The following is a 14,298-nucleotide window of genomic DNA, read 5'->3' on the forward strand; positions in this document are numbered from 1 at the left end:
CCCCACCTTCCAACAAAATGAAATAATAATTAATGTTAACTTTTCACCTTTTTACCTCAGTCCAGTGAAGAAGGTATAAGCCTTAAGAACAACCAGTTTAAAGGACTAAAATGTGTGAAAGGTGGGGTCTACTATCCTGATGAGTTGTAAGAACAGGAGTGCATTAAGGATACTTGATGTAAAACCTAGCAATTTATGCTTGATACCAAGTGGGTTCTCTATGTCATTACTTCATTATTTTTGTTTGTGTTAAAAATTTACCAGAGTACCAGACCAATTAATACCAGACCAGTCACATTAATATATTTATATTAGGCCGGGCGCGGTGGCTCAAGCCTGTAATCCCAGCACTTTGGGAGGTCGAGACGGGTGGATCACGAGGTCAGGAGATTGAGACCATCCTGGCTAACACGGTGAAACCCCGTCTCTACTAAAAAATACAAAAAACTAGCCAGGTGAGGTGGCGGGCGCCTGTAGTCCCAGCTACTTGGGAGGCTGAGGCGAGAGAATGGCGTGAACCTGGGAGGCAGCGGAGCTTGCAATGAGCTGAGATCCAGCCACTGCACTCCAGCCCAGGCGACACAGCGAGACTCTGTCTCAAAAAAAAAAAAAAAAAAGAAAGGCAACTATTTATTGTGTTTTTTACTGTAGGGCCAGTAAGTGTTCTTAGGTTTGCTTTTTGAAAGTTTTTTTATTGTCTTCTCTTTATGAAGACTTGTATAATTGTCATTAAATTAGTAACTTTTTGTATTTAAAGTTTTCCTATTTAAAATATTTTCTTTGTGCTCATAAAAAGAAGTAAGTACATTAAATCATCTGTCATGGAGTTCACTTTCATTGAATGGTTTGGAAAAATAATTCAAAAGCCATTTTTATTAACTGAAATGCATTTTGAGATTAATCTTTAAAAAGTATATTTTACAAAGTACTAATGCTCTTCTAATTTTGTTGAATGACTTCAGCAACACCAACCAAGATCCCGACAGATACGAGCACTCCGCCCAGGCAGCATTTACCAGCTCATGAGAAGATGGTGCAAAGAAGGTCATCATTTAGTAGTCAGGTAAGCTCTTTAGTGGATATTCTTCTGAATAAAGATTTATTAAGAGGGGAAAAAATGATCTAAATCTTCAGAAATTCATTGATTTGTTACCCCTCTTTGTAAAGATCGAAATAGTTACTGATATGTGATGCTCAAGACTTCCTTTTTTTGTGTGAAGTGGTTGTCATATGTATCAGTCCTTTCAATTATTTTTCAAGTAAAATGTTAGTTTTTTTTTTTTTTTTTTAATTGTGGAAAGCTCATAATTGATAGCTGTTTTATGTCTGAGTTCAAATACCAATTGTCTTAAGTCTGGCCAGCTTTTATTGAGAGCTTGTTCAAGGTGTACTATAGGAAGTTCCTTGGAAAATAAAATATAGATAGGGAACAGGCCTTTCCTGTATAGACGGGAAGACATAGCTGTATTCAGCTAACAAAAATATGAGGCAAATGGTAAGTTTATTAATATGAATATCATATTGATATTTCTGCTGGAAGTACTCATGTATGGGGATGAGAATCACTTCAGTGTTATTTTTTATTTTGCTCTAGTCCATAAATTCCCAGTCTGTTGGTTCATCATTAACACAGCCAGTGATGTCTCAAGCTACAAATTTACCAATTCCACAAGGCATGTCCCAGGTATTTTTTGGTTTTTGTTTCAGTTGCATATTTGAAAATGATAAATTGCTTTTAAGCTAATGTAATTTAAAAAAAAAATCCATGCTTGCTGGCAAGCACCTGTAACCGCAGCTACTTGGGAGGCCGAGGTAGGAGCACATACACACACACACACACACACACACACACACGCACGCACATATATAATTATAGTTACAGATGCAGTGAATCTTAACCGGGGCCATTTAGGATATCTGGGGACATTTTTGATTGTCGTAATGATTGTGGGGTATCACTGGCCCTTAGTGAGCATGGTCCAGGAATACTAATTATCTTTCAGGATGCATGACAGTCTTGCACAACAAAGAATTGTCTTGCTTAATATGCCATAACACTCCCTCATTGAGAAACAGTATAGACATAAAGATATTAAAGATGAAATGTAGCTGTGCATTTTGTTCTTCCTATGAATATTGGAAGAATTGAGTAACTTTATTTGTATATTCATTCTTTCGATATTTATTGAGTTCCTTGTGTGTAACAGGCATTGCAGATGCTGGCAGTACAAATATAACATCTATACTAAAAAACCATTACATCTAGAGGAAATGACAGATAACTACAATTCCACATTATATTGCCTGTGCTGAAGGTATATAAGTTGATATGTAAGCACATTGTGTGAATCCTTAATGCAATCTGAGGAAGTGAAGGAAAACTTTCTAGAATTGTTTCTTGGCCTAAGTTCAGAAGGAGGCCTGAAAGTGGAAAGTAGCCAGAAAAGGGGGGGAGTAATTCCAAAAGTGATGCTGCGTTACTTTGGAGCCTAACTTCCCAACTTGTAATTTATGACTCTGTACTCTTTCAGTGCCTCAAACACATTAAAAATACTACGGAGAAATAGTATTTTTCTTCAGCTTTTCTGTTTTGTTTGGCATTAAATACACCTTAACTTAGCAGGTCTTGATTTCAAGGAATGATCATTAATAATACGTAAAAACAGTATTTTTTTAAAAATAGCTCTATCTGGGCCGGACGTGGTGGCTCACTCTTGTAATCCCAGCACTTTGGGAGGCTGAGGTGGGTGGATCACCTGAGGTAGGGTGTTCGAGACCAGCCTGGCCAACCTGGGGAAACCCCGTCTCTACTAAAAATATAAATATCAGCCGGGTGTGGTCGCAGGCGCCTGAAATCCCAGCTACTTGGGAGGCTGAGTAACGAGAATCGCTTGAACCCAGGAGGCGGACGTTGTAGTGAGCCGAGATCACGCCACTGCACTCCTACCTGGGCAACAAGAGTGAGACTCCATCTCAAAAAAAAAAAAAAAACAAAAAGCTCTATCTTATATGGTTATTTAAGTTATACATATATGATAGGAGATACATACTTTCTATATTATTAGTTTTTTAATCTCAGGATTCTAAAGCATTTCTTAACATTTTATGGGAATATTTTCATGAAATAAAAGATATGTACTATGTCAAAAATGTTAGTAAGCATTCATATCTCACATTTTGTTCACTAATAAAGCCAAATGCTTTCCCTCATTTCTGTGGTTTTACTTCCTGTTACCCTGCCTTCTGTGTTTGTTACTATTTTCTTTTTGTACTTGATAGAAATCCTTTAAGTGATAGCAATATAATGCTTGTCCAAGGGTACAAATAACTTTAGTTATAATAAAATAACATTTGTATGATATAAATGTTAACTTTTTTATTTTTTAATTTTTTGAGACAACGCCTCACCCTGTCACCCAGGCTGGAGTGCAGTGGTGCTATCTCGGCTTACTGCAACCTCTGCTTCCTGGGCTCAGTCGATCTTCCCTCCTCAGCCTCCCAAGTAGCTGAGACTAGGGGCGCATGCCACGACACCCAGCTAATTTTTATATTTTCAGTAAAGATGGGGTTTCATCATGTTGCCCAGGCTGGTCTCAAACTCCTGGACTCAAGCATTCTGCCCACCTCAGCCTCCCAGAGTCCTGGGATTACAGCTGTGAGCCACCATGCCTGGCCATAATTATAACACATTGACTAATTAAAAAAAAAAAAAAAAAAAGCTTGAGGGAGTTGAGGTACTAAATTAATTTATATTTTCTCAAGCTAGTGTAATTTAATATATGATATGGTCTGGTTATTGTTAATTTCAGAAATCAAAGTTGTGTGCTCTGAAATGTAATTTAGTATCCCGAATACAAACTATTCAAGATGGAGTTAAAAAGCTTTGGATGGGAAGGACATTTCTCGCTTTTACATACTTTAAGCCAGATTTCCTTCCAATAAAGAGAAACTCTTCCTGCTCTTACACTGTATCATGTACTGAAAATTCATGGGAATAATTAAAGAACCTGTATAGACTTAAGAGATGAATCACCAAATGTGGCTAAATTATAAGCAGAAGAAAATAGGAGCTGCTCATGACTCAAAACAGAGAAATAAGATTGAAAACATAATTTTATTTTCATTCATGTATGTGTTTATTCATTCATACTTGCCTAGTCTTTAAAAGCCCATGTACTATACTTACCTGAGGGTAGTTTCCATTGAAGATAGAAGTGAAAATGTTATTATTGGTTATCTGTCAGATTTTTGCAACTTTGAGTAATTCTACTCATGTACACATACAGGACATTCTAGGGATGACAGAAATTGATACAAATTAACTCCAGGTGCAAACTACTTTTTCCTTTGTTAAGGGGTAAAAATGAAGCTAAGAAGTTTAAATACAACTGGGCACGGTGGATTGTGGGAGGATTGCCTGAGCTCAGGAGTTCAACACCAGACTGGGCAACATGTGAGACCCCGTCTCTTAAAAAAAAAAAATAATTAGCCGGACGTGGTGGCATATGCCTGTAGTCCTTGGGAAGCTGAAGTGCAAGGATTGCTTGAGCCTGGGTGGTTGAGGCTGCAATGAGCTGTGATCACACCACTGCATTCAAGCCTGGGTGACTCTGTCTCAAAAAGAAAAAAAAGAAGTTAAATTTTTTTCCAGTAAGTGATAGCCACAATATGAGCTCAGGTCTTGTAAATCCAGGGTGTATGTGTAATCAGTCAATATCCAGTCAGAAGCCAGAAGCATACCAGAAATTTGAACAGGAATGATATAAAAAAGTATTAATGGTAACACAGATTAACTCCTAAAAGAAGTAAAGAGAACCTAAAGAATATAGGAATAAGGCTAGGTGTGGTGGCTCATGCCTATATTCTCAGCACTTTGGAAGGCTGAAGGAGGAGGACTGCTTGAGCCAGAGAGTTCAAGACCAGCATGGGCAACACAGCAAGACCCTATTTCTACTATATGTATATGTATATTTTTTTAATTTTTATTTATTTATTTATTTTGAGACAGAGTCTCGCTCTAGAGCGCAGTGGCGTGATCTCGGCTCACTGCAAGCTTTACCTCCCGGGTTCATGTCATTCACCTGCCTCAGCCTCCAGAGCAGCTGGGACTACAAGCGCCCACCACCACGCCCGGCTAATTTTTTTTGTATTTTTTGGTAGGGACAGGGTCTCACTCTGTCAGCTAGGATGGTCTCGATCTCCTGACCTCGTAATCCACCTGCCTCAGCCTCCCAGAGTGCTGGGATTACAGATGTGAGCCACCGCACCTGGCCAAAATATACATTTTTATATTAGCCAGGTGTGGTGGTGCATGCCTGTGGTTCCAGCCACTGGGGAGGCTGAGTTGAGAGGATCTCTTGAACCCAGAAAGTTAAGGCTGCAGTGAGCCATGATCGCACTGCTGCTCAACAGCCTGGGTGACAGAGGGAGATCCTATCTCAAACAAACAAACAAACAAAAAAAGAATATTGAAATAGCAGATGCAGAGAGCAACCACTCTGTAAGGCAGATGGAGAGTACCCAAGGAAGGAACATACTTAAAAGACTCCCCCCAAGCTGCCAACCTCCTCTCCCTCCATGCCAGGCTAACATGCAGATCTTCTTGGGGCAGATGTGACTCTAGCAACTGGGTAATAGAGAAGTTCACTGACATGCCGCAGATTAGAGCTAGAGAGCTGGAAGCCATCAGCTGGGGTATTGGTAAAGCTTGCAGGGAAGCTGTCCACTAGGATGTCATTGAGACTTGCTGGAAAGCCACCTGCCGGGGAGCTGACACGGCTAACTGGGAAGCTTCCCGTTGGCTTCCCAACATAAGAGCAAGACGGAAAAGCACCAGAACTAGGAGTTGAGCACTCCTAGTGCTCCAGCACCACCTACTTGGCAGTGTCCCTCCAGCACCACCTACTAATGTGGATAACTTTGTGCCTGCTGGCAAAGGAGAAATATTTTGAAGGTCCAGGTCCAATATCACAAAGCAGAGCAAAGATGGGTGGATTAGGAACTAAGGGGCATAATCAGCATAGCATCCTTCACTCATGTTACACTGCTTACTTTTCACATTGCACAATTATAAGGAGTAAGTAATTCTAAAATATTTTGTACTTTTGCCATATGTGGTACTTCAGTTTCAGTTTTCAGCTCAATTAGGAGCCATGCAACATCTGAAAGACCAGTTGGAACAACGGACACGCATGATAGAAGCAAATATTCATCGGCAACAAGAAGAACTAAGAAAAATTCAAGAACAACTTCAGATGGTCCATGGCCAGGGGCTGCAGGTAATTGTTATATTTGAACACAAACAAAGCATCCCATTCACATTTTGGATTTCTAGCAAAGTTAACTTTTCTTAATTAAAAGTGAGATGCAAGAGATACGTTTTATCAATTCAGTTAAATAAATATTCACTGGTTACCTACTCAGTATGATTACACTTTACAGTCTCTAAAGATAATTCATTCCTGAGGGTATTTCTGTGAACATCCTTGTTTCTCCAGTCATCTTTTTTACCAGTCCAAATTTTAGTAAGTTTGAATCCATAATGTAAAAATTATATTTTACATCAAGTTTTACGTACCTCTTGGGTACAGAATTTATAAATCAATCATGAGTAATATTTTTATTAAACTACCAGTATGTATAATTCCAATTAGTCTTACATGACCAACCAGCAGGACCACTCCAGGAGACTATGACTTTGGTAAAGGGAAACGGAGTGAAAACTACTTCTGTCTCATGTTATAAAGTATAATGATAAATGATACAGAGCTATCAGTCCACAGACTGAGTAGCACCGAGTTACACTTTTTCTAACAATTGGAAACATAGAATTAAGATAACTGAAAGATTGAATATGAAGTTTCATTTTTTATTCACTAATTATTTATTGCTAATTCTTCAAAGTGACTTAACCTTGTTAGTTACTTTTTAAACGTACTTTGTAGCTTGATTTTGCCTTCTTTTTAATGCTCTCATTCTTCTTTTCAATCTACAAAGCTCATTTTAACATAATCTTTATTTTTAAAGATGTTTTTGCAGCAATCAAATGCTGGGTTGAATTTTGGTTCTGTTCAACTTTCTTCTGGAAATTCATCTAACATCCAGCAACTTGCACCTGTAAATATGCAAGGCCAAGTTGTTCCTACTAACCAGATTCAAAGTGGAATGAATACTGGACACATTGGCACAACTCAGCACATGATACAACAACAGACTTTACAGAATAGTACATCAACTCAGGTAATGTTACTGAGCACAGCGGGCTATGGAGTGGTGAGTGTTTGGAATGCACACTATTGCTAAAACAGAAATAAAGCTCTAATGATAAAATATGATTTCAAAATTTAATCATATTTAGAAAGTATAGCATTGAAAGTGATCATGAAAATATTTTGTGCAAATCATGTTAGTATCAAATATTTTCAGCTTTTTTTTTTTTTTTTTGAGACAGAGTTTTGCTCTTGTTGCCCAGGCTGAAGTGCAATGGCATGATCTTAGCTCACTGAAACCTCTGCCTCCTGGGTTCAAGCGATTCTCCTGCCTCAGCCTCCTGAATAGCTGGGATTACAGGCACCCGCCACCACGCCGGACTAATTTTTGTATTTTTGTTGAGATGGGGTTTCACCATGTTGGCCAGGCTGATCTCGAACTCCTGACCTCAGGTGATCACCCACCTCAGCCTCCCAAAGTGCTGGGATTACAGGCATGAGCCACTGCACCCAGCCGAGCTTTAAAATATGTCACAATCTGTTTAAACATGTAGTCTAGTAATTATACCAAGTTACTATAACTTAGACTATTTCTGTATGTTAAAAAGGTATGACTTGCTCAAGAGGCTGACCAGGAAGCCTGTTGGTACAGAATAGACTGTTGGGGGAGGGGGCAGTAATGGTTTATTGACTTTTCCAGAAAATATTGGCAATTACTGTACATCTGTGACTGTAAATCCCAAGGATTTAAATGAAAAATAGAAAAATACCCACTAGTTACTCACTTTGGGCATTTAACAGAAATTCTTCGGGTATATTTTATATCATCTCTATTATAGTCACACTTCTTTTAAAGTCATAGCTTGCCTTCCAGCAAGATATTCAAGACTAATTCATTCTCAATTACCACCAGTCATTCCTTTGTGGTTATATTTCTCCAAGAGTAATATATCCTGCCACTTCTTTCTCTGTCGTATTGTCATATTGTTAGAATAATGAATTCTAGCATACTTCCCAAATAATTATTTTCAGTTAATCTGTCTATAAAATCTCTCTTTATTTTTAACAGAGTCAACAAAATGTACTGAGTGGGCACAGTCAGCAAACATCTCTACCCAGTCAGACACCGAGCACTCTTACAGCACCACTGTATAACACTATGGTGATTTCTCAGCCTGCAGCCGGAAGCATGGTCCACATTCCATCTAGTATGCCACAAAACAGCACCCAGAGTGCTGCAGTAACTACATTTACTCAGGACAGGCAGATAAGGTAGTTGTTGTATTTCATTTGTTATTTTGAAAATTGTAAACCAACTTAATTAGAAAACAATAATTTGATTTTTTTAATCAAATTTTTTAATGTGACTTTAATGTGTTGCTCACTGCAGCCAGTGTTCTTAAATTTGAAATAAAAACACAGAATTTATTCATTGTTTAAAGACTTCATAATTAAAGGGTAACAACAAATTTTGTTTCTTGTCCAAAAATATGCTACAAGATATTATAGAATACAGATTCTACAGCACATTGTTAGAAAAGGTTTATGACAGGCTCTGTGTCACTGTGAAGCTTTTGTCTTTTCAATATAGACGCTAGAGAATGTCCATGTAATAACAGTGGTTAGGGTAGCTTACCTTTTTTAAGTTTGTTAAATGCTCAAAATATATTGTCTCAAATTGTCATTTATTAAAAGAAAATGTACATGAGGGCCTTCTTTTATTTCCCAGATGAGAAAAAAGTGAATTTTCAGTAATTAGCCAAGGGGTCTATAGCTAGCTAAGGTGATGAGGGAGGGAGCTCTGAACACAGAGCTTGGTGTTGTCATTTCAATGCTCAAGTGCTTAAACATGTATTACAGAAAGGTTTTGTGGCCTGCTCTGGAAAAACAACCATCTATGACTTATTTTAGTGCACTGATCACGTGAGCAGTGCCCATTCTATCCAATATATAGTTTTTTTATCCCTCACCCCCACCATCCTCCTCCAAAGTCTATTACATCACTCTGTATGCCTTTGCTGTACCCATAGCTTAGCTCCCACTTACCAGTGAGAATATATAGTATTTGGTTTTCCATTTCTGAGTTACTTCACTTAGAATAATGGCCTCCACCTCCATCCAAGTTGCTACAGAATGCATTATTTTATTCTATGTTTTATGGCTGAGTAGTAGTCCATGGTGTATACATACCACATTTTCTTCACTCATTGGTTGATGGGCACTTAGGTTGATTCCCTATCTTTGGAATTGTGAATTGTACTGCGATAAACTATGTATGCAGGTGTCCTTTTGATAGTGACTTCTTTTCCTTTGGGTAGATACCCAGTAGTGGGATTGCTGGATCAAATGGTAGATCTACTTTTACTTCTTTGAAAAATCTCACATTCCCACCAGCAGTGTGTAAGTGTTTTCACCACATCTGCGCCAACATTATTGTTGTTTGACTTTTTAATAATAGCCAGTCTGGCTGGGGTAAGGTGATATTTAATTGTGGTTTTAAGTTGCGTTTCCCTGAACATCGGTCTATTGAGGAGGACAGAAACCACATCTTAGCAAACATTTGAAGGCCTACCTAGATGAGTATGGCATCGTCCCTTCCCCAAGGGAAAGACCAGACTAGTAAAAGCAATAGAAAGATAAACAAATCAGTATTGTTTGGTATGATGAGTATTTTAGAGTATTCTAAAGAGAAAGGAGGAAGTGAGCAGTTTTTTGTTTTTGTTTTGTTGTTTTGTTTTTGTAAGCAGTTTCATGGGTTGAGTCAAGCAGGTGAATAAAAGTGTGGTCAGGAAAGCTTCACTAAGGCAGAGATACTTGCCCGGACTCTTCAAGAGCTTGGCTTTTGGTGTGGGTGTGGGCACGGAGTCTAGGGAAGCATTCTGGGCAGAGGGAGTCGTGTATACAAAGCTGCAGAAGTGTGAGTTACACGAAAGCAGATTAAAGAAAATGTTCTTATCACATTTACCAGTGAGCCATGGGCTAATTCAGATGTTAATTTCATTAAAGATTCCAGAGAAATCAGCACTTAGCGCTTCTGTGACTAAGTGTACTTTGTAAATATTACTTATTTCTTTGGGCTTTCTTAATATGGACAATTTTAATTCTTTATTGTTTTGCATTAAAGTATTTGGTTGTGTAATATATAAAATACTGTATTTTATTTTCAAGATCTGTACTAAGTGTAATATTATATACTTTAAACAGTTTAAGTACAGTTATGTCATGCCACATCTATGTTAGGGTCATATCTCACTGTAATGACCAATGTTATAAACTAACTTCATCTCACAGAAAAGGCAAATGGAAATAATATTGTTCCACAAAGAGGCATCATTTTTTTTGTGTGTTGTTGTTCTTTCATTTCAATAAGCAAAAGGAAGCAGGGAAAGAGAGAAAAATTAATGAATTCTAGCACAGCAGATGCTATGCTGCATTGATAAATTCATAAATTGAGAGGAGTTTTATTCATTGTTAGAATGTCATTTGGTTTTGAATTATATTTATAAGATACAATTTTGTGTAAATTTCTTCTGTAAACCTAGAGTTTAAAAAAATTACATGATGATAGCTTTGTTTATTCTTGAACTGTGTGCCAGTGTAGCAGATGAATCATATGCCACATGTATCTGACTCCCTGGTACCTAGTAGTTTTATAAAAAGAAAAAGGTTCTTTTTTTTATAGATTTTTAAAAAATTGTATTGTGGAAAAACACAAATGATATAAAAGTTACCATGTTAACCATTTTAAAGTATACAGTTCCTTGTCATTGAGTACGATTGTTACCATCTCCCCTAACCATCTCCAGAACTTATTTCATCTTCCCAAACAGAAACTCCATACCCATTATACAAGTCCCCATTTTTCTCTCCCCAGTCCTTGGCAACCACCATTCTATTTTCTGTCCCTGTAAATTTGACTAGTCTAAGTACCTCATATAAATGGAATCATACAGTATTTGTCCTTTTGTGAATGGCTTATTTTACTTAAGATAATGTTCTCAGGGTTCATCCACATTACAGCAGTTGTCAGAATTTCTTTCCTTTTTAAGGCTAAGTAATACTCCACTCTACTGTGTTTTGCTTATTCATTCCATCTGTCAATGGAGTCTTGGGTTACTTCTACTTTTTGGCTCCTGTGAATAACACTGCTTATGATTATGGGTGTACAAATATCTCTTTGAGTCCCTGCTTTCATTTTAGGAGGTTATGTAAGCAGAAGTGGAATTCCTTCATATAGTAATCCTATAGTAAATTTTTTGATGAACTGCATACTGTTTTCCATAGTAGCTGCACCATTTTTACATTCCCACCAGCACTGCGCAAGATTTCTCTACTTGCTTGCCAACACTGGTCATTTTCTATTGTTGTTTGTCTTTTATAATAGCCATCCTAATGGGTATAAAGTAGCCTCTTGTTGTGGTTTTGATTTATAATGATTAGTGATGTTGAGCATCTTTTCATGTGCTGATTAGCCATTTGTGTATCTTCTTTGGAGAAATGTTTGTTCAAGTTTGACCTTTGCCCATTTTTTTAATTGGGTTGATTGTTGGTGAGTTGAAGGAGCTCTTAGACATTCTGGTTATTAATCCCTTATCAGAAAGATGATAGGCAGTTATTTTCTCCCATCTGTGGGATGGGAGAGTTACCTTTTTACTCTGTTGATACTGCCCTTTGATTCACAAGATTTTTAATTTTATATAGTCCAGTTTATCTGTTTATCTGTTCTTTTGTTGCCTGTACTTTCGGTATCATATTCAAGAAATTACTGCTAATGTCAGTTGCTACTTACTGCTAAATCCATTGTCATGAAGCTTTTCCCCTTTGTTTTCTTCTAAGAGTTTTATAGCATTAGCTCTTATGTTTTGGTCTTTGGTCCATTTTAAGTTAATCTTTGTCTGTGATGTGAGGTAAGGATCTAACTTTATCCTTTTGAATGTGGATATCCAAAAACGTTTTGTATTTTTGTTACACGTTGATCTTGCTGTATGAATTGTTTTACTGTTATACCAAAGGGAATCTTTTAAAATGAAACAAAGTAGAAATATACAGACCTTGAAAAACTAAATTGGCAATGTCATTGGGTATTATCTTAGGTAAGTATTTACTCCACTGCCTTTTATGATGTATACCTTGTACTTTGGACTCCAATTTTTTTCCTTCTTTCTTCTAACAGATTTTCTCAAGGTCAACAACTTGTGACCAAATTAGTGACTGCTCCTGTAGCTTGTGGGGCAGTCATGGTACCTAGTACTATGCTCATGGGCCAGGTGGTGACTGCATATCCTACTTTTGCTACACAACAGCAACAGTCACAGACATTGTCAGTAACACAGCAGCAGCAGCAGCAGAGCTCCCAGGAGCAGCAGCTCACTTCAGTTCAGCAACCATCTCAGGCTCAGCTGACCCAGCCACCGCAACAGTTTTTACAGGTAATTCACCCCATGGGGAAGCTGCTTCAAACTCATTACTTTCATGTAATGAAATTAAGCATTAAGTGAACAGTTTTGTGAGTGATGTGAAAAATTCACAAAAGGTTATTGTACAGTTTAAATCTCTACAAAGATAGAAAGCTTGTCCTGGTTGGCAATTTTTTTTCTTCCCTTGCTCAGTCGTTGGAAGACTTTAGACCTGCCTTTGGGTATACCCAGTTATCAGAATTGCTGGACAGAGTGAGTGGCCTACTTCCTGCCCACCTGTTTTCTCAGTCGCTGGCTAGAGATTCTGGAACTTAAGCAAGTACCTCTTTCCTCCTTTTTCTAGCCAACCATAAATTCTACTCTGTACAGAGCAGGGATTTCTTTTTACTGGTATGGGTGTTACCTTAAATTATTTTATTGAATTCAATCTTATTATAATTTTTCAGTTATAAATTAGCATCAGAGGAGAAATACCATGGAGGTGTAGTATATGTATGAGCCAAATATATGTATAGCTAAGAACTTGGGCTGCAAAGTCTAGCTGCCCTGGGGTTGAGTCACTGTTGCACCACGTACTGCGTGACCTTTGGCAGGTTGCTTACTCTTGCTAAACATCACGTGTAAAGTGGAGGTTATAATAGTTGATACCTCATGGATTAATAATGCTTGTAAATCACTGAATATAAGAAAGACAAGGCACATAGCTGTTATTTGTGACCGCTGTATTGACAAATATCATAGACACTTGGATTAGCCAAAATATAGACACAGATATCATGTAGATAAATCAGACAGTCTCTCCTTATCTATGGGATACAGAAGAAAGTCACTAGGGTGAGATCTTCATCAGAGAAATGAACAAAACCCTTGTCTGGACCTCAGGATCCTCACTAGAAATCCACCTTTTCCCCTTCTGGCCTAGCTGGAGCGATTTTGAATGTAGGCTAGCCTGGAAGTGTACTAGAGACCACTTCATCTAGGCCGGGCACTTATCATTTATTTCTGAGTTATACAACATGTGATGTGATTATTGTATTCTATATTTGGGCATAAATATAGTCTTAATTTGTCACCCTTTGTGTGCTGGTCCAAATATAATCCTTGTCTGTGATGTGGAAAACTAAAACAGGCAAGTTGCCATAATATCTGATAGTCATACAGTCTCTTAGACCTTAAGCCTATGCTGCAGACATAACTGAGGTAGCTACTGTTACAAATAAAGAAATAACAAGAATTTAAAACAAGTTCTAAATTATTATGTAGGGAAAATATATCCAATGAGAATTAAGCATAAGCTAAAAAAAGGAGAGGACCTGCCTTAACATCTCAGTGTTCTAAGTTTATCAAGGAACAAAGGCCCTTAAAAGAATAAACATTCTCAAAAAAAAAAAAAAAAATAGCATCCCAAAGACATAGGGCCCACAAAGAAATAAGATAGGCAGTACCTCTCATAAATACACTTGTATGTAGGTAATAAATATACAATTTGGCCTTTCTAAATTATGTTATACCTAGTTCTAAAACATGCTCCTGTTGTAATCTTATAAGGCTCATAAATATCCTGAAGTCTTTGCCTTACACAGCTTTTCCTAATAACAAAGAGCGAAAGAAAACTCTGAAGGTCCTTGACAAGGTGTAGTCGTCTTTAAGGTTTGTCAGGGATTTGCTGTTTT

At 37.6% G+C, this 14,298-nt stretch overlaps 1 protein-coding gene across 2 annotated transcripts in view; it reads left to right on the forward strand.

Moving 5' to 3' along the window:
* The window catches only part of CLOCK (clock circadian regulator), a 118,152-nt gene that overhangs the window by 95,215 nt on the left and 8,639 nt on the right, over positions 1 to 14,298 (forward strand). For both annotated transcript variants that reach the window (XM_023192202.2, XM_023192203.2), the window contains 6 exons: positions 963 to 1,063; positions 1,595 to 1,684; positions 6,126 to 6,278; positions 7,027 to 7,239; positions 8,278 to 8,480; positions 12,382 to 12,637. In XM_023192202.2, the coding sequence (XP_023047970.1) occupies positions 963 to 1,063; positions 1,595 to 1,684; positions 6,126 to 6,278; positions 7,027 to 7,239; positions 8,278 to 8,480; positions 12,382 to 12,637 (1,016 nt within the window). The remainder of the gene's footprint in view (positions 1 to 962; positions 1,064 to 1,594; positions 1,685 to 6,125; positions 6,279 to 7,026; positions 7,240 to 8,277; positions 8,481 to 12,381; positions 12,638 to 14,298) is intronic.

The sequence above is a fragment of the Piliocolobus tephrosceles genome, chromosome 3 (assembly GCF_002776525.5).
Source record: "Piliocolobus tephrosceles isolate RC106 chromosome 3, ASM277652v3, whole genome shotgun sequence".
Taxonomy (NCBI): Eukaryota; Metazoa; Chordata; class Mammalia; order Primates; family Cercopithecidae; genus Piliocolobus; species Piliocolobus tephrosceles.